General features: G+C 51.1%; 1 protein-coding gene across 1 annotated transcript in view; it reads left to right on the top strand.

Moving 5' to 3' along the window:
* Window positions 1–5,217: 5,217 nt before the first annotated feature.
* Window positions 5,218–22,422, top strand: part of LOC101088468 (complement C3-like) — a 38,677-nt gene continuing 21,472 nt past the window's right edge. The window contains exons 1-18 of the mRNA XM_045044739.1: window positions 5,218–5,376; window positions 5,768–5,960; window positions 6,298–6,460; window positions 6,559–6,629; window positions 8,378–8,472; window positions 8,553–8,635; window positions 8,718–8,808; window positions 9,085–9,187; window positions 9,279–9,405; window positions 11,180–11,295; window positions 11,401–11,547; window positions 11,942–12,157; window positions 12,278–12,484; window positions 12,814–12,972; window positions 13,260–13,389; window positions 13,656–13,727; window positions 13,890–14,087; window positions 22,160–22,268. Coding sequence (XP_044900674.1) covers window positions 5,300–5,376; window positions 5,768–5,960; window positions 6,298–6,460; window positions 6,559–6,629; window positions 8,378–8,472; window positions 8,553–8,635; window positions 8,718–8,808; window positions 9,085–9,187; window positions 9,279–9,405; window positions 11,180–11,295; window positions 11,401–11,547; window positions 11,942–12,157; window positions 12,278–12,484; window positions 12,814–12,972; window positions 13,260–13,389; window positions 13,656–13,727; window positions 13,890–14,087; window positions 22,160–22,268 — 2,357 coding nt within the window. The 5' untranslated portion in view covers window positions 5,218–5,299. The remainder of the gene's footprint in view (window positions 5,377–5,767; window positions 5,961–6,297; window positions 6,461–6,558; window positions 6,630–8,377; window positions 8,473–8,552; window positions 8,636–8,717; window positions 8,809–9,084; window positions 9,188–9,278; window positions 9,406–11,179; window positions 11,296–11,400; window positions 11,548–11,941; window positions 12,158–12,277; window positions 12,485–12,813; window positions 12,973–13,259; window positions 13,390–13,655; window positions 13,728–13,889; window positions 14,088–22,159; window positions 22,269–22,422) is intronic.

Below are 22,422 nucleotides of genomic sequence, written 5' to 3'. Positions count from 1 at the left end.
AAGGATGAGACCATCACAGGGCCCTGACCCAGCCTGGGAAGCTGGGGGGAGGTGATCAGAGAAGCAGGGGAAAGACGGCAGGCCCAGGGGAGGGACAGCGTGCACAGAGGCTGGAGGTGAGGAAAACTTGCTGGTTCGTAGGCCCACAAGGAGTGGGCACTGAAATGTCTAACTGTGGCTAACACTGAACGCCACACACTCTTTCGAAGGCTTCCATTGACCCTGACTCCTATTAAGAAGCCTGTGAGACACAGACAGGCTAAGTAGCTTGCCCAAGGTCACACAGCTGATGAGTTGAGAGACTCGGGGCTCAAAACACTAGCAGTCTGGTTTCAGAGCTGCACTTTACCACGGACCACACTGCCCTTCGGCACCTAGACTCCCTGCGACCAAACCTCCGGCCTCCCCCACCCAACCCACCGCGCCCTTTGTTGTGTGCCCCTGGGTAGGTGGTTTCGCCTCTTGTGTCCTAACATGTAAACTGAGGTCCCCATGAGGCCACTGAGTATCACACATGTGATAATGGTGTGAGTGGCTCAGCACAGCCTAACCTTTCGTGGGCTGCCCTGAACCTTGAAGAGGGCACTGCACCTGTGCACCCACGTGGGCAGCTCCAGAGATGTCATTGTCTCCCCTGTCCCAAACCCCCTTTCAGCCAGAGTGCCCACAGCCCCTTTTGGAGCTCAGCAGACAGTTCTCAGTGGGGGCCACAGGCATGGGATGATGGGTAGAGAATTGGGCAGGGGTCAAGGCTTCCTGCAAACAGAAACAAGTATAACGGGGCCCAGATGAATAAATAGCCCAGCCAGACAAGGAAGTGAGGAGGCACTGCAGACTGAGCAAGTTATGTGAGCAAGCGGAGAAGCCCAGAATAGCCTGCCAGTCCCCCTGCAGGGCTGGCTGAGGCCGAGAGGGGGGGCAGGGAGGGTGGGGGAGCAGCTGGCAGAAGCCTCAAGACAACAGTTGGACTTCGTGCTAATGCCTGTGGGAGCCAAGAAGGTTACAGCAGGGAAGGACGTGACCATCGAAGTCGGTGCTTTACTCCATGTGCGTGCAGGGGTGCACAGAATCCAGGCTCCCAAAGAAGTCCCCGTCCTGATCCCCAGAACCTGCGAGGATGTCACATGAAGCGGCAAAGGGCACTTTGCAGATGTGACTGAGATGGGAAGTGATCCTGGATGACCCAATGTCATCACCAGGGTCCTTATGAGAGGGATGCATCAGGGTCCCAGTCAGACAAGGAGAGCCACAAGGAAACACGTATAAGGGATGTGCTGTGAGGTTTCACTGGCCCCCTGAGCCAAGGGGTGCAATGGGCTCTAGAAGCCCAAAAGGGCAGGAAGTGGATTCCCAGTTCCCCCCGTTGGAGCCTCCCTAAGGAACACAGCCCTGCCCACACCTTGACTTCAGACTTCAGCCCTCCAGCCCTGTAAGATAATACATAGGTATTATTTTAAGCCACCAAGTGTGTGGTCATTTGTTACAACAGCAGTCAGAGACTCCTACAGCTTAGGAGCCTGAAGTCTGGACCCCGGCTGCCTGGGTTCAAATCCCAGCTCCTCCCACCTAGAGGATCTTGGGCAAGTGTTCAAAGCCCTCAGTCTCTTGGTCTGCAAACCAGGGATGCAGAAGAAACAAGTTTCATGAAATAAAGTGCTGCGTCTGAGTCTCATGGAGACCAACTCACTAGCGTGCATTCACGTATTCTACACCATAATTTTGCAGGGTCACAAAGCTGTGTTTTTGCACAAAGTCCCCCATTGCTATAGAGTAGATGAGCTGAAAGGAGTGATTCTGCAGCAGGGAGGCCACAGACCACAGGGGTGCAGACAACAGACAGATGGACTGGGACAGTGAGTGCAGGGGAGAGGGAGGACGATGGGGGACGGCTTGGAGGACGGGCAGGGCTGTCAGCGAAACAAGGTGAGGAAGAGAAGCAGGTGTTGGAAACAATAAACATACAGTCCATGTGCAGTGGGGCCTTACCACGTGCGGGGCACCAGGCTGAGCCTCTGCCTGCCCCATGCCACTGGCTTGTCATCCAATGCTCAGAGGGACATTCATGGCTGTGAATGTCCAGCCTGCCCCTGCACCCTCCAGGGTGGGGGTCCCTGATGCTCAGGCCTCTCCTGAGCTTGAGTCAGCGGTGCGGGGGAGCGGGGGAAGCAGCCATGGGGCAGATCAGATCCAGCCGGGCCAAGTTTACCTTCCAGTTAATGAGTAATGAGTAGGGGGAGAAGGGGAGGCCTGGGCTGCATGGTGGGGGAGGTGCCCTGCCTGTGGGTCCTGGGGGGAAAATCTCAGAAAGCAGTGTAGCAAGGACCCCATCCTGGAAGTGGGGGGCCAGGAGGGGAGGGGCAGTCCCTGCTGTTCCCAGGCCTGGCACCGACTCAAGGGTGAGGGTGGGGGTGCAGCAGGGAAATCACTGCACTCAAGGGGGTGGGGGGGAGAGGGGTGCCTGGGCTCCCCCCACCCAGAAATCCTCCCGTTTCCTTCCCCTTCTTCTCCCTCCTCCAGCTGGGGTGCCAGACGAAACTCAGGACACCAGTTCAACTGGAATCAGGGACAGATAGCCAATACTGTGTTAGGGTTAAGTGCCTTCCAGAGACCCCACTTAGCCTCAACCCAGGCAGCCTGGCCCTCCGGCTGTCCATACCTGGAATGTTGGGCAGGGCACGCCAGCTAACGGGAATCCCATCCTCCAGGCCTCCTCCTCTCTCTCCCCTGCTGGCTTATCTTGCCTGCCTTCCCTCTCCCACACTTCTGGGCACAAATGCACATTCCCCAGGATGAAGCTTCCAAGAATCCCTTCCTTCTCCCAGGCCCACCTCTGCTTCTGCCTTCACCCCTCTGGTCACTTCCTGGAGGTCGGGGCCAGGACCCTCCGCAGACCTCCACCACCATAGGCGTGAACCTTCCCTCCAAGCCCAGCGCTCTGAAGCATCTCAGCACCTTTGTCAAAACAGCAGCAACTATCATCAATCCCATTGTTCAGATGGATTAACTGAGGCTCTGGGAAAGCCAGAACCAAGCCTTGCTGGGAGGCACAGGCCAGCAGGAATACCTTCCCAAGACAGTCAAAGCAGAAACCCTGAATGTTTAGGGCTATAATGCAACCAGGAAATGGGGTGGGGGAGGAAAATGGGAGTAATTGAGATTTGGGGGATCCTAGGAGGTACCCCAACCCCTGTTTCAGAAGTTGAATCTCAGTTCTGGGTAGTAAGCAGGTGCTTGCACCCTCCCTCTCCCAAGGAAGGGGTGACGCAATCAAGCAGACAGGGTCCAGGTTTGTTCTGTGTGTGCACACCTCCCCCAACTCCAGGCATGCAGCCTAGGCCAGGAAAGGCACATGGATTCCAGGAAATCAGAGCTGGGTTCCCCATTAACCCCTTCCTTGGGACTTTGGAAACCAGGCCTTCAGAGATCAGGATCCCCCACCCACATACCTGTTGTCTCCTGTGCCCTGGACTTCACACACCCCTTCCCCCAGATGCACAACCTTGCTGGGAATGCAACAGGCACACATCAAATGACACTGAGGCAGAAACGCAAAGCTTTGCCAACATGCTGTCGTGGTGAGACAGTGGGGAAATCCAGCAATTTCCTGCAAGGCCAGCAAGTATGTAAATCAATACAATCACGGAGGGAAATACAGCCATATCTTGCGGGATTATTAATGCAAGTAGCTCTTGGTCCAGGGTCATGTCCTTTCATGGCAATGACAACTGTGACGTGAGTGCTATTACAACCTCATCTGATGGGGGAAACTGAGGCTCAGCGTGGCTATTAATCAAGCGCCAAAGTATACCTCTAAGTGTCAGAGCTGGAAAGTGATGCAGGTCAAGACCACTCACTATATCCAGGGAAGCCTGTCCACGCGGAAGAGACTGGTCGCTTTCACACAACGTAGAAGGAGGCAGTTGCCTCTAACAAGGAAGCTCTCTGGGCACTGATATTAAACGATCTCTGAGGGATACTGTTTACGAAAAAGGCAAGGCGTAACCCAGGGAGACCAGGAAGAATAGCAGGCAGAGAAGACTGGTAATTTGTTTTTAAAACTTGCGAGCATTCAAAATGCATATCTCTGGAAGGAAACCAGGGATTTGGTTTCACTGTGGCATCTGAGACCTGAATGGTTGGGAACGGGAACAGGAGGCAAATTGCCTTTTCCTTGTACATCTACGTGGACCCTTTAGGTGTTGAACCATATGAAGATATTAGCTATTCATAAAAAATTAAATACAGATGGCATAATAGTAATTAAGAATATTAATGATAATATTGTAACGTTAAGACAGAATAAAAAAAGGTAGCAATGGGAAATTGCCTCACTGCTGAGGAAAGTTTTTCTTTTTAACCATTATAGTCTCTCAGGCATCGTGACAAGGGTACATGAAGGGAGCTCCAGGTTCCACCTGTATTAAAATACATGCTCATTGCAAGGTGCCGGGGTGGCTCAGTTGGTTTATTTAAGCCTCCGACTTCAGCTTGGGTCATGATCTAGTGGTTTGTGAGTTCGAGCCCTGCATTGGGCTCTGTGCTGACAGCTCAGAGCCTGGAGGCTGAGCTTCAGATTCTGTGTCTCCGTCTCTCTCTGCCCCTCCCCCTGCTCTGTCTCTGTCACGCAAAGATAAACAAATATTTTAAAAAATACATGCTCACTGGGAGAGTGAACTTCTACACATACTTCAAAGCCCAGCAGAAATGTCCCCTCCTCTGAGAATTTTTAACTGGCCCTCTACAACGCAGGGTTCTTCTCCATTGGAAAGACACACCATGGGGCCAGGAGTGTCTGTGTTGGACCTTATTCCTCAGTCTGAGCATAGAAGAGGGACTCCAGCCACCAGCATAGAGATAGACCCATAGGAAGGCATTGGTTAACAAACGCATGGCCAGAAACTGACTGGGCGCCAGGCCCAGATACCTGGGGTGGGGAGCTCTCTGGCCCTCAGTGTTCCTCCACCGCTAAGTAGGTGCAACAGGGAAAGGTCCCTGTTTACCACCTGACCTTGACCCTGAGGGAGACCTTGGCAGGGAGAAGGTGTGTCCATGTTGTTGGAGGACATGCCCTTGGGTTAGTTACCCCAGGACACACTGGCCCCAGGGATTGAAAAACTTAGGAAATGGTATTGAGAAATCTGGGGCAGCTCCAGGAAGGGGGAAGCCACGGGAGCTGCGGGCTGGGCTGAGGTTGCAGGGGGGAGGCGGGAGCCAGATAAAAGGCAGCCTCCAGCAGCCTCTGCTCATTCCCTCCCAGTCCGCTTCCTCCTTCCCTCTGTCCCTCCACTGTCCCTGCACCATGGGGCCTGCCTCAGGCCCCAGCCTGCTGCTGCTGCTGCTGCTTACCATCCTGCCCCTGGCACCGGGGGACCCCATGTGAGTGGTCATGACCCTTCTCCAAACCGGGCTACTTGTGAGGTGGGGGTGGGGTTCAGGTCCTAGTAGAATCCAGGGCGCACGTGGGTGTCTGTGGAGGCAGGGGTCAGCGGGTTGGGATGTGAATGGACTTGGGCTGCCTGTGAGCTCATGATTTCATGAGCTGGGGGTTCATGGCACTCGGGTTACAATGGGAGGCGGATGTTTCTAGAAGCAGGGGTCTGCGGGTTTGGGTGCCTGTGGTATGTTCAGTGATTCCGTGGCTGCGGAATCACTTGGAGGCCTCGAGATCTGACTTCACAGGATTTGGGGGCTTCGTGATATGTGGGTGAGGGTTGGAACCCTGGTCCCTAGAACGGCAGCTCCATCCCGTGTTCCACCCGCCCTGCAGGTTCTCCATGATCACCCCCAACATCCTGCGGCTGGAGAATGAGGAGACCGTGCTGCTGGAGGCCCATGACTTGGAAAATAACATTGCAGTTGCGGTCACTGTCCACGACTTCCCAGTGAAAAAGCAAGTGCTATCCAGTGAGAACAGCGCTCTGACCAAAGACAACAACCACATGAGCACGGTCAAAATCAAGGTAGATGTACCTGCTGATGCCCCTCTCCCCTCTCTGAGACTCCTCCTTCAATTAGCTTCTCCTATCCTGAGCCTCTAGCTTTCAGCCCCTCTCCTAAGTGAGGTCCTCTGAGTCCCATGCCTGATTCCCCCTACTCATCCCCCTTTCTGGTCCCTACCCATCTTAGATCCTTGCTCCCTCCCCTACTCCCCCTCCGCTCCCAACCTGGGCACACCAGGGAGACCCGGAGTGGTGGACAGGTGCTATTGGCAGGAAGGGCAGGCAGGTGAAAGTCTGGGGCTGAATGCGGGCAAGGGGCCGGGAGGCAGCATCTCAATTATTCTCTGGCTATGCCTAGATCCCAGCCAGCAAGGAATTAACATCAGAGAAGGGGAAAAAATTCGTGACTATCCAGGCAGACTTTGGGAGCACCGTAGTGGAGAAGGTGGTGCTGGTCAGCTTTCAGAGCGGGTACCTCTTCATCCAGACGGACAAGCCCATCTATACCCCAGGCTCCACGGGTAAGGGGCTGGGCGGTGGCTGGAGAGAGGGCTGGGGGGGACTGTCGGGAGGGGCAGGGCCTCACTCACCGCCCCCTTTCTCTAACATCATCTCCCAGTCCTCTATCGGATCTTTACCGTGGACAACGACCTACTGCCCGTGGGCCGGACCATTATCGTCAGCATCCAGGTACCAGCAGCGGGGAACCCAGACGATGGCTCCCTCCGGGCAAAGACTCGGGGAGAGACAAAGAGATAGATAGAGACAGAGAAGAGATTCCGGAAAAGGCAGGACTGCAGAGGCTTAAAGGCAAAGAGACCTGTAGAGCCATGAACACAGAAAGAGTCCTGGACACAGGGCAGAGATCCAGGGATACCCGGCGCAGTGATGCTTCCGCCCGTGGATTCCGGCTCCAGGCAAACCTCTGGGGACCGTGTCACTCTGGACAGGTCACTTCACCCTCCTGGGCCTTGGTTTGCTCAGCTGAAGATTGAGATGACAGATAAACACTCTCTGTAGCCCAATCCGCCTCCTGCTGCCAGGGGGCAGCCTCGAGCACCCAACTCCTGTCCCACCCTCCACCCAGAGCCCTCCAGGAGCTCCCACCTCCTTGGGGTAAAAGCCTAAGGCCTCCCAGCACTCCCCAAGGCCCTGCAAGACTTGCCCAGTCCCCTACCTGTCCTCCTCTCCTCCTCTCCTCCCCTCACTCACTCTGCTCCAGCCACATGGGCCTTATTGCTGTCCCTCCAACTGCCATAAAGAGCCAGCCCTAGGACCTTTGCACAGGCTGTTCCCCCACTACTCACAAAACGCTCTTCCTCCAAATACACACATAGCTTGCCCCATCACGTCATTCAAGTCTCTGCTCAAATGTCACCGATGGCACAATTTTACAGAGAAGCCTCTCTGAGGACCTGTAAAATTGCAAACACCCTCTCCCAACTCACACACACACACACACACACACACACACACTCCACTGGTCTCCCTTCCTGTCATCTCCTTTAGACATCCTATAAATTGAATGTATTCATTTGCTAATTGCCTGCTCCCTAGACCTCCACAGAACCTAAATTTCAGACAGGATGGGTGCTTGGCATACAGTAATTTCACTACAATTTACTGGGCTGAGGCAGGAAAGGGGTGGGGGGGAGGGGGAATGGAAGGAGGAAGTGAAGGACAGAGGGAAGAGGTAGGTGGTTCTCAGAGGATCGTCATGAGTATTTCTTGCAATCACGCAAAGGTAACAGGGACCAGGTCCTGACAGCCACAAGATGATTGTGGGGATCAGTGGGATTTGTGGGGAACGGAGAACACACACCTCTAAGGGTAGAGCCTCTGCCCAGTTCCAGTCAAATGTCGCTATGTGCCAACAGGAACCCGTATCCACGGTTATCCCAGTTTCCAAGAGAAGCCAGAAATCCAGATTTTTACATGATGTCTCCTGGTGTTTAGTTATTTGCAATGAATGACATACTGTGTGTTAGGTTGAACCACACGACTTTGTATTCTTGTAGGTCAAAGAGTCGAAGGTAGGAAATGTTGTGTGACTTAGCGCCCATAGGATGCTTACCACAGGGTCCCGCACAAAGTAGGTGATAAATGCTAGTTACTATCAGTGTTCAGACAGCCGCCGATGAGAGTGAGCTCCAGCTTACATGAATCATGTGCCAAGCCAGTAAGGTAGGGGCTATGTTCCTCTCCTTTTTCTAGCTGGGCACATTGAGCACAGAGACATCAAGTAACTTGCCCAAGGTGACACAGCGCGTAAGTGGGAGAGTGGGCATTTGAACCCAGGCTGACTGACTCAAGTCCATGTTCATAACCACTGCCCCAGTAGTCATGACACACAGAGAGTGTCCAGACACAGAGAGGAGGAAGAGAGCCCAGGGGCTAAGCCAGGTCTCTGAAGAGACACGCCCTCCCTGTCTCCACAGACCCCTGACAATATTCTCATCAAGAAGGACTCCCTATCTTCTCAGAACCAGGTTGGCATCTTGTCCCTGTCTTGGAACATCCCGGAGCTGGTCAAGTATGTCAGGCCCTCCTAGAGGGGGTTCCCTTTGCCAAGGGAGGGCGTCTGGCTGGCTCACTCACCTGCCTTCCCCACAGTACAGGGCAGTGGAAGATAGAAGCCCACTATGAAGATGCCCCACAGCAGGTATTCTCTGCTGAGTTCGAGGTGAAGGAGTACGGTAAGAGGAGGAAGGAGTCAGGGTGGGGGCCCCACGTGCCAGGCCCAGTGCTGACAGCCTACTGGTACCGTCTCGACCCCAGTGCTGCCCAGTTTTGAGGTCCAAGTGGAGCCTACAGAGAAATTCTACTACATTGATGACCCACAGGGCCTGGAGGTCACCATCACAGCCAGGTGAGGGGCTAGGAATGGGGCCAGGCGGGAGGGGAGGGGAGGGGGGCCAGGTGAGGGCTAGATGACGGGCCAGGTTGGCAGCTAGGGGTGGAGCCAGGTAGGGGCCGGGTAAGGGAACCCGGGTGCAGTGTGGCCAGGCGAGGGACCAGGTGGGCGCTGAGTGAAGAACCAGATACTGGCCAGGTAAGCACCAGGCGAGGGACCAGGGGTCCGTGGAAGTTTGCAGGCAGGCTTGCCCTTCAGGAGAGGAGCATCTGAGACCCTCTTGCCTCTCAGGTTCTTGTATGGGAAGAATGTGGATGGAATCGCCTTCGTCATCTTTGGGGTCCAGGATGGTGACCAGAGGATTTCGCTGCCCCAGTCCCTCACCCGTGTTCAGGTGCTCTGTCCCTCTGAGCCTCCTCCACTTTGGACTTCCCCCTCCCTCACCTGCGCCCCTCCCCCTCTCTGAGCCTTCCTTCCTCCCCCAGATCGATGATGGCAGTGGGGAGGCCAGGCTGGAACGGAAGGTCCTGCTGAGCGGGGTGGAACCCTCCGGAGCAGATGCCCTGGTGGGGAAGTCGTTGTACGTGTCTGTCACCGTTATCCTGCACTCAGGTGAGGCCTGGTCTGAGGAAAGGGACCCAAATGAGGGGGGAGGCCCAGTGTGCAGGCAGAGGCCCAGAATGGATGTGGAATGCAGTGTGACAGGGGAGGACCAGTCTGAGGGCAGAGGCCAAGTGTAAGAGAGAATATCCAGAGGAAAGTGATACCCAGTGAGACAAAGGAGGCCCATTCTGAGGGTGGGGGGAGCCCCAGAATGAAAGTGGGATCCAGTCTGATAGAGGAGGGCCAATCTGAGGGGGCAGGGCGCCCCAGAATGAATGTGGGATGGAGTCTGATAGAGGTGGCCCATTCTGAGTGGGGGAGGTCCAGAATGAAAGTGAGATCCTGTCTGTAGAGGAGGCCCAGTCTGAGGGGGGAGGCCCAGTATGAATGTGGGATCCAGTCTGATAGCGGAGGCCCAATCTGATGGGGGGAGGCCAGTATGAAGGTGGGATCCAGTCAGACAGAGGACGCCCAGTGAGGGGGGAGCCCAGAATGAAGGTGGGATCCAGTCTCACGTGGGTGGCCTAGTCTGAGGGGGGAGGCCCAGTATGAATGTGGGATCCAGTGTGATAGAGTAGGCCCAGTCTGAGGGGGAGGCCAGAATGAAGGTAGGATCAAGTCTGATAGGGGAGGCACAGTCTGGGGGGGAGGCCCAGTATGAATGTGGGATGCAGTCTGATAGAGGAGGCCCAGTCTGAGGGGGGAGGGAGCCTCAGAATGAAAGTGGGATCCAGTCTGATAGAGGAAGCCCAGTCTGAGGGGGGAGGCCCACTATGAAGGTGGGATCCAGTCTGACGGAAGCCCAGTCTGAGAGGGGAGGTCAGAATGAAGGTGTGATCCTGTCTGACAGAGGAGGCCCAGTGAGGGGGGAGCCCAGAATGAAGGTGGAATCCAGTCTGATAGAGGAGGCCCAGTCTGAAGGGGGGAGGCCAGAATGAAGGTGGGATGCAGTCTGATAGAGGTAGCTGAGTCTGAGGGGGGAGACCCAGAATGAAATTGGGATGCAGTCTGTCAGGTGAGGCCAGGTCTGAGAGGGGAGGCCCAGTATGAATATGGGAAACAGTCTGATGATAGAGGAGGCCCATTCTGAGGGGGGGAGGTCCAGAATGAATGTGGGATCCAGTCTGACAAAGGAGGCCAAGTCTGAAGGTGGGAGCCAGTGACAGGGTAGCCATAGTCCGAGGAATGAAGGTGCCCGCCAGTTTGTCAGAGGAGACCTGGTCTGAGGGAGGCCCACTATGAAGATGGGAAGCTGTCTGACAGAGGAGGCCTGGCCTGAGGGGAGAGGTCCAGAATAAAAGTGGGATCCAGTCTGATAGAGGAGGCCCAGTCTCAGGAGGGAGGCCCAAAATGAAATTGGGATCCAGTCTCACAGAGTAGGCCCAGTCTGAAAACAGAGGCCCAGTGAGGTTGGGAGCCAGTCTGATAGAGGAGGTCCCATCCTAGTGGGGAGGCCAGAATGAAGGTGGGCAACAGTCTGACAGAGGAAGCCAGAGGAAGTCTGAGCACAGGAGGCCAGTATGAAGATTGGATCCTGTCTGATGGATGATGTCCAGTCTGAGGAGGGAGACCCAGCATGAAGGTGGGATCCAGTCTGACAGAGGAGTCCCAGTGATGGGGGAGGAACAGAATGAAGGCCCTAGCCAGTCTGATGGGGGAGGAACAGAATGAAGGTTCCAGCCAGTCTGATGGAGGAGGCCCAGTCTGAGGGAGGCCCAGTGTAAGGTGTGGTCCAACCTGGAGGGGTGGCCCAGGAACCTGCCCTCACGGCTGGCCCCCTCAGGCAGCGACATGGTGGAGGCAGAGCGCAGCGGGATCCCCATCGTGACCTCCCCCTACCAGATCCACTTCACCAAGACGTCCAAGTTCTTCAAACCAGGCATGCCCTTTGACCTCATGGTGAGACCCGGGGTGGGTCTGCCTCCCCCACCCTTCCCCTGAGCATCAGCCACGCCTCTGGGTCGACCTGAACGCCCTCCACCTGCCCCTGCACTGCACCCGTAGGTGTTCGTGACGAACCCCGACGGCTCCCCGGCACGCAACGTCCCTGTGGAGACCCAGGACTCCCGTGCACGGTCCTTGACCCAGGCCGACGGCGTGGCCAAGCTGATCATCAACACACCCAACAAACCGGTGCCCCTGCCCATCACCGTGAGTCCTCGCCCACCTGTAGCCCTACACTCAGGCGATAGGGGACTGGATTTGCATGGAGGGAATCTGTCCTCTGCCACAGTCATCCTGCCATGTGAGGAGTGGGGTCCTTTTATTGTATCAGGGCATCCTGCCATTCACATAGAGTGTTTTCATCTGCATAGAGGGTATCTTATCTGCACCAGCAGTCTGGCCGTCTGCATAGGTATATTATAAGGATCCGGTGATTACATTTGACCCACCTGGATAATCCAAAACAGACTCCCCATCCTCAGACCCTTAATCCCATTTGCACAGTCCCTCTGGCCAGGGAAGCTACCGTATTCCCAGGTCCCAGGGATTAGGATGTGGACATCTTTGGGGGGCCAGAATTCATCCCCCTTTCCTCACCCAGGTAATCACTAGGAAGGATGGTATCCTGGAGTCACGACAGGCCACAAGCAGTATGCTCGCCCAACCCTACAAAATCATGGGCAGCTGCAGTAACTACCTCCATCTGTCTGTACCTCGCGTGGAGCTCAAGCCAGGGGAAGATCTCAATGTGAACATCCACCTGCGAATTGATCCCACCACCACCAAGCAGAAGGATATCTACTACTACACCTACCTGGTCCGTGCCCTCCTAGGATCTCCAGACCCCTCCTCCTTACTTCTGCAGCACCCCCAGTCCAGGGCCACCCCCCCCCCCCGACCTTGCTGATTCTTTCTTACGCCAACCTGTCTCCCCCAGATCATGAACAAAGGGAAGCTGTTGAAGGTGGGTCGACAGACGCGTGAGCTTGGCCAGGATGTGGTCGCATTGCCCCTGACCATCACTGAGGACTTCATTCCTTCCTTCCGCCTGGTGGTTTACTACACCTGCCTTAACAGCAATGGCCAGAGGGAGGTGGTGGCCGATTCCGTGTGGGTGGATGTCAAGGACTCCTGTGTGGGCAAGGTAAGCTTCCGGAGCCTTCCTCTGCACCCATCTTGGCACCCCCGCCTGGCCAGTGCTCACCCGGTCTCTGCCTCTCTCCAGCCCTCTGGGTGGGGTCCCCAACCGAGGCCCATCTTCTCCATTTCCAGCTCCTTCTCTCCACACCTCTGTTTCAGCCTCACTATCTCCCTCCCTGCTGGCCTTTCCGCCTTCAGTCTGTCTGTCTCCACCGTTGCCCCTTCCTGACCAGCACAGCACGGACACTGCCCTGGGCTGACTGCTGATGGAGACCCAGCCTGGCAGGGCTGACCCCTCACTCCTACCTCTGTGCACACCCCCCCCCCCAACAGCTGGTGGTGAAAGGTGGCAGGAAGGAAGAGAGGGTTCACCTACCTGGCCAGCAGATGACCCTCAAGATCGAGGGTGACAGAGGAGCCCGAGTGGGGCTCGTGGTGGTGGACAAGGGCGTGTTCGTGCTGAACAAGAAGAATAAGTTAACTCAAAGCAAGGTGCGCCCCGTACCGCTGGGGTGTGGCGGAAGCAAAGGGGTGGCGTGGGGCTGAGGCGCGGGTGGCGCTCAGAAGGGAACCGGAAGTGGGGTTAGGCGTGGGCGGGACGGAGGCTGGGACGGACACAGACGTGGCGCGGAATTGAAGGCCGCGGGTGGGAGCGTAGATGGAGGAGTTCGCGCTGGGGGTGCTTGGCGGGGGCTGTGCACACAGCTCTGAGAGGGGCCTGGGACCGGAACGAAGGGGCGGTGGGACATGTCAGCCTGGTGACCCCTGCCCTCCCGCAGATCTGGAACGTGGTAGAGAAGGCTGACATCGGCTGCACCGCAGGCAGCGGGAAGGATTATGCCGGCGTCTTCACGGACGCAGGGCTGGCCTTCCAGACCAACACAAACCTGCAGACCCCGGATAGGACAGGTGAGGGCCGGGGCCTCCACCCCAGATGCTGAGAGCAGGTGGAGGGCACTGTTCTGAGGTCCTCAGATGCTGAGAGCAGGTGGGGGTCCTGGGTTCAAGTCCAGCCCCAGCCCCCACCTAGTGAATCATTGCCTACTGAGCCTCAGTTTCCTCATCTGTCAAATGGGAACAACAACTCATGGCTCCCTCACGGCTACTGAGAGGAGTACATCGGGGACCCTCAGTTGACGCTTAACCCATCTTGTTCGCGTGTGCCCTCCACTCAGATCCCGAGTGCCCCAAACCAGCTACCCGTCGCCGCCGCTCGGTGATGCTCATGGAGAAGAGGATGGACAAAGGTGGGGGCCCCGCCCTCCCCCCAAACCCTGTCCCTCCGGGATCTAGCCCAGGAGGGAGCAGGGCAGGGCCCGGCCCCGGGGACGTTCTACCCGTGGTCCGCCCTGAGCTCCTCCTGCTTTGAGGTCCCGGCTGAGGCCCTGACCGGTGTCGTGTCCCCACAGTGGGTCAGTACCCAAGGCAGCTGCGCAAGTGCTGTGAACATGGCATGCGGGAGAACCCCATGAAGTTCTCGTGCCAGCGCAGGGCCCGGTTCATCCAGCACGAGGCCTCGTGCGTGAAGGCCTTCCTGGACTGTTGCAACTACATCACCCAACTGAGACTCAACCACACCCGTAGTGCCCACCTGGGATTGGCTCGGAGTGAGTCCACTTGCCTGTGGCTGGCCAGAGCGGGGAGGGCCTGGACTGAAGGGAGTAGGCTCAGTCAGAGGGAGGCAGGCCTGGTTTGAAGGAGGAGGCCAGCCAGAGTGGGGAAGCTCTGTGAGAGTGGGGAGGGCCTGGTCTGAGGGAAGAGGCCCAGGCCAGAGTGGGAAAGCTTGATCAGAGGGGGTAGGGCCTGATCTGAGGGAGGAGGGCAGCCAGAGTGGGGAGACTGGGTGAGAGCAGCCAGGACCTGTCTGAGGGAGAAGAACCTATCTGAATGGGAGAAGGTGCCTGTTTGGGTGGAAGGATGCCTGTGTCTGAGGGGGGAGGAGGGCCTGTCTGAAGGGGGAGGATGCTTCTGTCTGAGATGCGTTTTTAGCCTGCCTTTACCAAAGAAAACTCGTTTATGTTGCTTTCCAAAGAGGTGCCTAACTCAATGCCTAACAACATCTGTTGATTGGTTTTCATTCATTCATTCCCTGCCTCCCTTATTCATTCACTCACTCATTCATTAATTCACTCATTCATTCATTCACTCATTCATTCATTCAGTTTTGGATAAGACAAAGCACGTGCACACTTGAAACTTTACATCTCAGGCCAAATAAATGTTAAGCCAAGAGAAATTTCTCTTCCAAGAAGCCCATTGAAAGCAGAACCAGAGTGGTCCCCACCACAAGGCGGCCCTGACAGAACTGGTGGGAATCCTACGTGCCCTTTGCTCAGAGCCTTTGAGCCCAGTGAGGCCTGATGTCTGCTTTTTAAAAATGCTTTTTGATGTGTCTTAGGTAGAGAAAGGCCTTTCTGCTAGGATGGGTGCAGTGGAAACCAAGCCCACAGAGAGCCCCCCGCACCACGGGCAGCATGGCCCCTGTCGTGAGGGTCCCCCTGGCAGATTCCCTCTCAGCCCGCCCTGTCCAGATTGCTCTTTTTAACCCCTGTGTGCAGAGTGGTGCTTGCTGCGCTGACCCTTCTCACTGGCCCTTTGAACACTTCTTTTGCACATCCCATCGTTTTCATGGGGGACCAGAAACTGTGTCGTCCAAATTGGGCTCTGAGAACAAGGGCCAGTGTGAGCGGCTCTTGAAACCGAGGGAAGTTACCTTATCGACCACAGGATGAAAAGTCACGAAACAGAACCCCTTTGCTTAAAAACTAAGGAAGATGGGGAAATGCCATAAGCGGCAGGCTGCCTGATCCAAGCAAACATAATCATTTTTTTAAAAAATCTTTAGACTCAAGCAGAAAAAGGAGAAATGGGCATAAAAACCTTTTATCCCTCTGAATCATTTGAGGCCGCACCATTGAGGCCCCTAATTAGCTCCGTGTGGAATTTCTAGAAGCAAAGATATTCTCCCACAAAACCACAGCACAGGCATCAGAATGAGGACGTTAATGTTGACTTGTTACCACCACCAAAACCTCCAGCCCCGTTCAGGCTGGCCAGTGGTTTCCCTTTGGTCTGGTCTGGTCTGGTTTGGCTTGGATCCTTTACAGGAAAGGGATCTGTGCAGGAACAGACGTCGGATTTGCTGGTGGGGTCTCCTTAGTGTCCTTGGATCTGCTCAACCCCTGGCAGCACAGCCGTCTTGAGTGACTTTCACGTCCGGCTATTTGGGGGGCTGTCCCACGGTTTGGGTTGGCTCCATGCTTCCTCGTAAAGACATCCAGGTTTTGCATTTGGGGGCAGCGCTGTCACAGGAGAGACACTATGGATTCTCAGTGCATCATGTCGGGAGCCCAAAGACATTGATTTGTCCCATTGTTGGTGCTGTGAGTCTTGATCACGTGATTAAGGCGCTGTCTGCTGGGTCTCTCCACTGTAAAGTTCCTCCTTAGTCCTGGATAGTCCATTTCTAAACCTCTTTCTGCTATCAGATCAGGGCAAAATTAAAGCCAAGGGAAAATTTCCTCCGAATCAATTTTTATGTAGCCTGTATGACAGCAGGTATGGATCCTTATATGGTAACACATACTTTTCATGTACACTCGTATTTTTACTTTTTATTTTATTTATTTATTTATTTATTTATTTATTTATTTATTTATTTATTTATTTTTGCTTAGAAATGTGCAGTCACCTCCTAAAGGCAGACATCACCAAAGGGGACACAGATTTCTGAATTCTTTAGGTGGAAGGCTAGCACGCCCTCCACCATCACCCCCCAAAAAACACACAAAGATTCCCAACACACATGAGCCAAGGGCTGAATCTTCAGTCTATGCAAATTATTCTAATCTAGGCTTGCTGCCTTCTGCTCCAGCGACCTACAGACTTTCTTTCTCAAAGAGGAAAATTAGACAAAATATCCGATCTACTGGGATATGGCTTACACACACTCAGGTGTTTTCTCCCCAGCCTTGTGTAATTTCTTTCTTTCTTTTTTTAAAAATTTATTGCCAATGCGTGTAGTCTTGGCTTCAGGAGCGCATTCCTATGATTCATCACTTACATACAACCCCAGTGCTCATCCCAAGTGTCCTCCTCAATGCCCATCACCCATTTTCCCCACTCCCCCATATCCTATTCCCATCAACCGTCAGTCTGTTCTCTGTGTTTAAGAGTCTCTTATGGTTTGTCTCCCTCTCTCTTTGTATCTAATTTTTCCTTCCCCCCCACTATGGTCTTCTGTTAAGTTTCTCAAATTCCACATATGAGTGAAAAAATACGGTATCTGCCTTTCTCTGACTGACTTATTTCACTTAGCATAATACCCTCCAGATCCATCCATGTTGTTGCAAATGGTCAGATATCCTTCTTTTTCATCACCAAGTAGTATTCCATTCTCTGTATATATAGCCATTCATCAGTTGATGGACATTTGAGCTCTTTCCATAATTTGGCTATTGTTGAAATGCTACTATAACCACTGGAGTACATGTGCCCCTACGAATCAGCACCCGTGTGCCCTTTAGGATAAATTTCTAGTAGTGCTATTGCTGGGCCATAGGGTAAATCTAATTTTGATTTTTTGAGGGACCTCCACACTGTTTTCCAGAGCGGCTACACCAGTTTGTATTTCCACCAACAGTGCAAGAGGGTTCCTCTTTCTCCACATCCTCACCAACATCTGTTGTTTCCTGAGTTGTTACTTTTAGCCACTCTGACCTGTGTGAGGGGGTATCTCAATGTTTTTTTGGTTTGTATTTCCCTGATGATGAGTGATGTCGAGCATCTTGTCATGTGTCTGTTTACCATCTGGATGTCTTCTTTGGAAAAGTGTCTATTCATGTTTTCTGCCCATTTCTTCACTGGATTATTTGTTTTCTGGGTGTTGAGTTTGGTAAGTTGTTTATAGATTTTGTATACTAACTAACCCTTTATCCGTTATGCCATTTGCAAATATCTTCTCCCATTCCATCGGTTACCTTTTAGTTTTGTTGATTGTTTCCTGTGCTGTGCAGAAACTTTTTACCTTGATGAGGTCCCAAATGGTCTGCTTTTGCTTTTATTTCCCTTGCCTTCAGAGACACATCAAGTAAGAAGTTGCTGCGGCCGAGGTCAAAGAGGTTGCTGCCAGTTTTCTCCTCTAGGATCTTGATGGTTTCCTGTCTCACACTTAGGCCTTTCATCCATTTTCAATTTATTTTTGTGTATGGTGTAAGAAAGTGGTCCAGGTTCATTCTTCTGCATGTTGCTGTCCAGTTCTCCCAGTACCATTTACTAAAGAGACTGTCTGTTTTCCATTGGCTACTCTTTCCTGTTGTCAAATATTAGTTGGCCATATACTTGTGGGTGCACTTCTGGGCTCTCTATTCTGTTCCATTGGTGTATGTGTTTTTGTGCCAATACCATACTGTCTTGATGATTACAGCTTTGTAATACAGACTAAAGTCTGGGATTGTGATGCCTCCAGCTTTGGTTTTCTTTTCAACATTACTTTGGCTATCTGGGGTCTTTTGTGGTTTCATAAAAATCTTAGGATTGTTTGTTCTAGCTCTGTGAAGAATGCTGGTGCTGTTTTCATTGGGATTGCAGTGAATGTGTAGATCACTTTGGGTAGTATCGACATTTTAACAATACTTATCCTTCCAATCCATGAGCATGGAATGTTTTTCCATTTCTTTGTGTCCTTTTCTGTTTCTTTCATAAACTTTCTATAGTTTTCAATGTACAGATCTTTTACCTCTTTGGTTAGGTTTATTCCTAGGTATTTGGTGGTTCTTGGTGCACTTGTAAATGGGATTGATTACTTGATATAGCTTTCTGTTTCTTCATTATTTGTGTCTAGAAATGCAACCGACTTCTGTACAATGATTTTGTATCCTGCGACCTTGTTGAATTCATGGATCAGTTCCAGCAGTTTTTGGTGGAGTCTTTTGGGTTTCCAAGTAGAGTATCCTTTCATCTGTGAAGAGTGAAAGTTTGACACTTCTCTCAATTTTGGTGCCTTTTATTTTGTTTTGTTGTCTGATTGCTGAGGTTAGTACTTCCAGTGACACCAGTGGTAAAAGGGGACAACCCTGTCATGTTCCTGATCTCAGTGGCAAAGCTCTCGGTTTTTCCCCATTGATGATGATATTAGTTGTGGACTTTCATATATGGCTTTGATGATGTTAAGGCATGTCCCTTCTATCCTGACTTTCTTGAGGGTTTTTTAAAGAAAGGATGCTGTTTTTGTCAAATGCTTTTTCTGCATCTATTGACAGGATCCTATGGTTTTTATCCGTTCTTCTATTAATGTGATGTATCATGTTGATTGATTTGCAAATATTGAACCAGCCCTGCAGTCCAGGAATGAATCCCACTTGATCATGTTGAGGAATTCTTTTAATATACTGTTGAATTCGATTTGCTAATATCTTGTTGAGAATTTTTACATCCATTTTCATCAGGTATATTGGCCTGTAAGTCTCCTTTTTAGTGGGGTCTTTGGTTTGTGATCAAGGTAATGCTGGCGTCAAAGAATGAGTGTGTGGGGCGCCTGGGTGGCTCAGTCGGTTAAGCGTCCGACTTCAGCTCAGGTCACGATCTCACGGTCTGTGAGTTCGAGCCCTGCGTCGGGCTCTGGGCTGATGGCTCAGAGCCTGGAGCCTGCTTCGGATTCTGTGTCTCCCTCTCTCTCTGACCCTCCCCCATTCATGCTCTGTCTCTCTCTGTGTCAAAAATAAATAAACGTTAAAAAAATTAAAAAAAAAAAAAGAGTGAGCGTGGAAGCTTTCCTTCCATTTCTATCTTTTTGGAGCAGCGTGTGAATGATAGGTATTAACTCTGCTTTAAATGTCTGGTAGAATTCTCCTGGGAAGTCATCTGGCCCAGGACTCTTATTTGTTGGGAGATTTTTGATAACTGATTCAATTTCTTCACTGGTTATGGGTCCGTTCAAATTTTCTATTTCTTCCCTTTGGAGTTTACGTAGTGCATGGGTGTCTAGGAATTTGTCCATTTCTTACAGGTTGTCCAGTTTGTTGGCATATAATTTTTCATTTTATTCTCAAATAATTTTTGTATTTCAGCGGTGTTTGCTGTGATCTCTCCTCTTTCATTTGTGATTTTATCTGTTCCCAACCAGATTTTCTCTTTGAGAAATCTGGCTAGGAGGTTATCAATTTTGTTTATTCTTTCAAAATACCAGCTCTTAGATTCATTTATCTGTTCTGTTTTTTGGATTCTATATTGTTTATTTCTGCTCTAATCCTTATTAATTCTCTTCTTCTGGCTTTGGGCTTGTTTTTTTTTTGTTTTTGTTTTTTCTTTTTCTTTTTGCTGCTGTCTTTCTAGTTCCTTTGGTTGTGAGGGTAGATTCTGTATTTGGAATCTTTCTTGCTTCTTGAGAAAGGCCTGAAATCCAATGTATTGTCCTCTTAGAACTACCTTTGCTGCACCTCAGAGGGTTTTGACTTTCATGTTTTCATTTTCATTCCCTTCCATACATTTTTAAATTCCTCCTTTAATTTCCTGAATTACCCATTCATTCTTTAGTAGGGTTTTATTTAACCTCCATGTATTTGGGGGTTTTCCAAAATTTTCTTGTGGTTGATTTCAAGTTTCATAGCATTGTGATCTGAAAATATGCATGGTATGATTTCAATCTCTTTATACTCGTTGAAGTCTGATTTGTGTCCCAGTAAGTGATCTCTTCTGGAGAAAGTTCCATGTGCCCTCAAGAAGAATGTGTATTCTGCTACTTTTGGATGAAAACTTCTGAATACATCTGTTAAGTCCGTCTGTCATTCTGAGCCATTGTTTTCTTATTTTCTGATTATATGATCTGTCCATTGCGGTAAATGGAGTAATAAGGTACCCTAAAATCACAGTATTATTGTGTATACATTCATTTATGTTTGTGATTGATTTATGTATTTGGGTGCTACACACTGGGGGCTTAAACATTTATAATTATTAACTCTTCTTGATGGATACGCCTCTCAATTATGATATAATGCCCTTCTTCATCTCTTGTTATAGATTTTGTATTAAAATCTAGTTTGTCTGGTATAAATATGGCTACTCCAGCTATCTTTTGATGTCCAATAGCATGATAGATGGTTCTCCATCCCCTCACTCTCAATCTGCAGGTGTTCTCAGGTCTAAAATGAGTTTCTTGTAGGCAACATATAGATGGATCTTGTTTTTTTGTCCATTCTGATACCCTATGTCTTTTGGTTGAGGCATTTAGTCATTTACATTCAGAGTGATTATTGAAAGGTATGGATTTACTGCCATTGTGTTATCTGCAGGTTTTGTGCTTATGGTGATGTCTCTGGTCCCTTGTAGTCATTGCTGCTTTCCACTCACAGAGTCCCCCTTACGCTCTCCTGCAGGGCTGGTTTAGTGGTCACAAACTCCTTCAGTTTTTGTTTGTCTGGGAAAGCCTTTACCTCTCCTTCTATTCTGAATGGCAGCCTTCCTGGATGAAGGATTCTTGGCTGCCTAGTTTTGCTCTTCAGCACATTGAATGTTTCCTGCCACTCGCTTCTGGCCTGCCAAGTTTCAGTGGACGGGTCTGCTACTACCCTTATGTGTCTACCCATGTAGGTTAAGGCCCGTTTTTCCCTAGCTGCTTTCATAATTCTCTCTTTATCTTTGTATTTTGCAGTTTCACTATGATTATGTCATTTTTTGTTGATTTTGAAGGGAGTTCTTTGTGCCTCTAGCAGTTGGATGCATGTTTCCTTCCCCAGATGAGGGAAGTTCTCAGCTATAATTTGTTCACATAAACCTTCTGCCCCTTTCCTTCTCTCTTCTTCTTCCAGAACTCCTATGATACGGTTATTATTTCATTTCACAGAATCACTTAGGTCTCTAAATCTCCCCTTATGGTCTAGTAATTTCCTTGCCCTCCTTTTTTTCAGCTTCATCATTTTCCATAATTTTGTCTTCCATTTCACTTATTCTCTCTTCGACTTCTTCCATCCTTGCTGTCACTGCAGCTGGGTTATTTTGCATCTCATTTACAACATTTCTTAATTCTTCTTGATTATTTCATAGGTCTTTGATCTCTTCAGCAATAGATTCTTTGCTGTCTTCTATACTTTTTTCAAGCCCAGCTATCAGTCTTATGATGTTTTTTCTAAATTATTGTTCAGATATATTGTTTAGATCTATTTTGAGAAGTTCTCTGGCTGTCATTTCATCCTGGAATTTCTTTTGAGGAGAATTCTTCCATTTCATCATTTTGGCTAGGTTTCTGGTTTTTACACATTTTAATAGCTTGTTATGTGTCCTGCACCTGTGAGTCCTACTATATTAAGAATAGGTCATACACTGCCCAGGTCCTGGGACTTCCAGAAGTGTTTGTGGAGTGTGATCATGCACTCTGTTGCATATTTGGCTGTTCTATCCAACTGCTCATACTGGTGATGGTTTGGACCTTCCACCAGGTATGTTTTCATTTGTTCACTGAAGGAACCCTGGAAAAAGGAAAGGTGAGAGGAGCCTGATTCCCATACAAAGAGAAAAATGAAAGGGGCATTAAAAAAGGTCAGGAAGAAAATCAAATAAACTATAAAGTTTATTAACTATAAAGTTAATCCAGAGATGTGTAGAGATAAGTATCTCTGGGGACAGTGGAGAAATGGGTCTGTTCTCAACCCAGATTTGTCTCCTCCTCACCCATGCCTTCCAGGTGACTTGGATGAGGATATAATCCCGGAAGAGGAAATCATTTCCCGAAGCCAGTTCCCTGAGAGCTGGCTGTGGCGCATAGAGGAACTCAGTGAACCTGAGAAAGATGGGTAAGGCTGAGACACCCCCCCAGGCCAGCTGCTATAGCGGCCCCATCTGGACCACTTCATTTGCATGCACCCATGCCTCTTTTCTGGAATCACTGGGCAACCCCACAACCCAGCCTAGAAAAAGAAATCAAGAGTCAGGCTCCCTCTGTGTGCC

Source organism: Felis catus, chromosome A2 (genome assembly GCF_018350175.1).
Source record: "Felis catus isolate Fca126 chromosome A2, F.catus_Fca126_mat1.0, whole genome shotgun sequence".
Lineage (NCBI taxonomy): Eukaryota > Metazoa > Chordata > Mammalia > Carnivora > Felidae > Felis > Felis catus.
The sequence above is the reverse complement of the archived record's forward strand: the minus strand, read 5'-3'. Positions and strand labels throughout refer to the sequence as shown.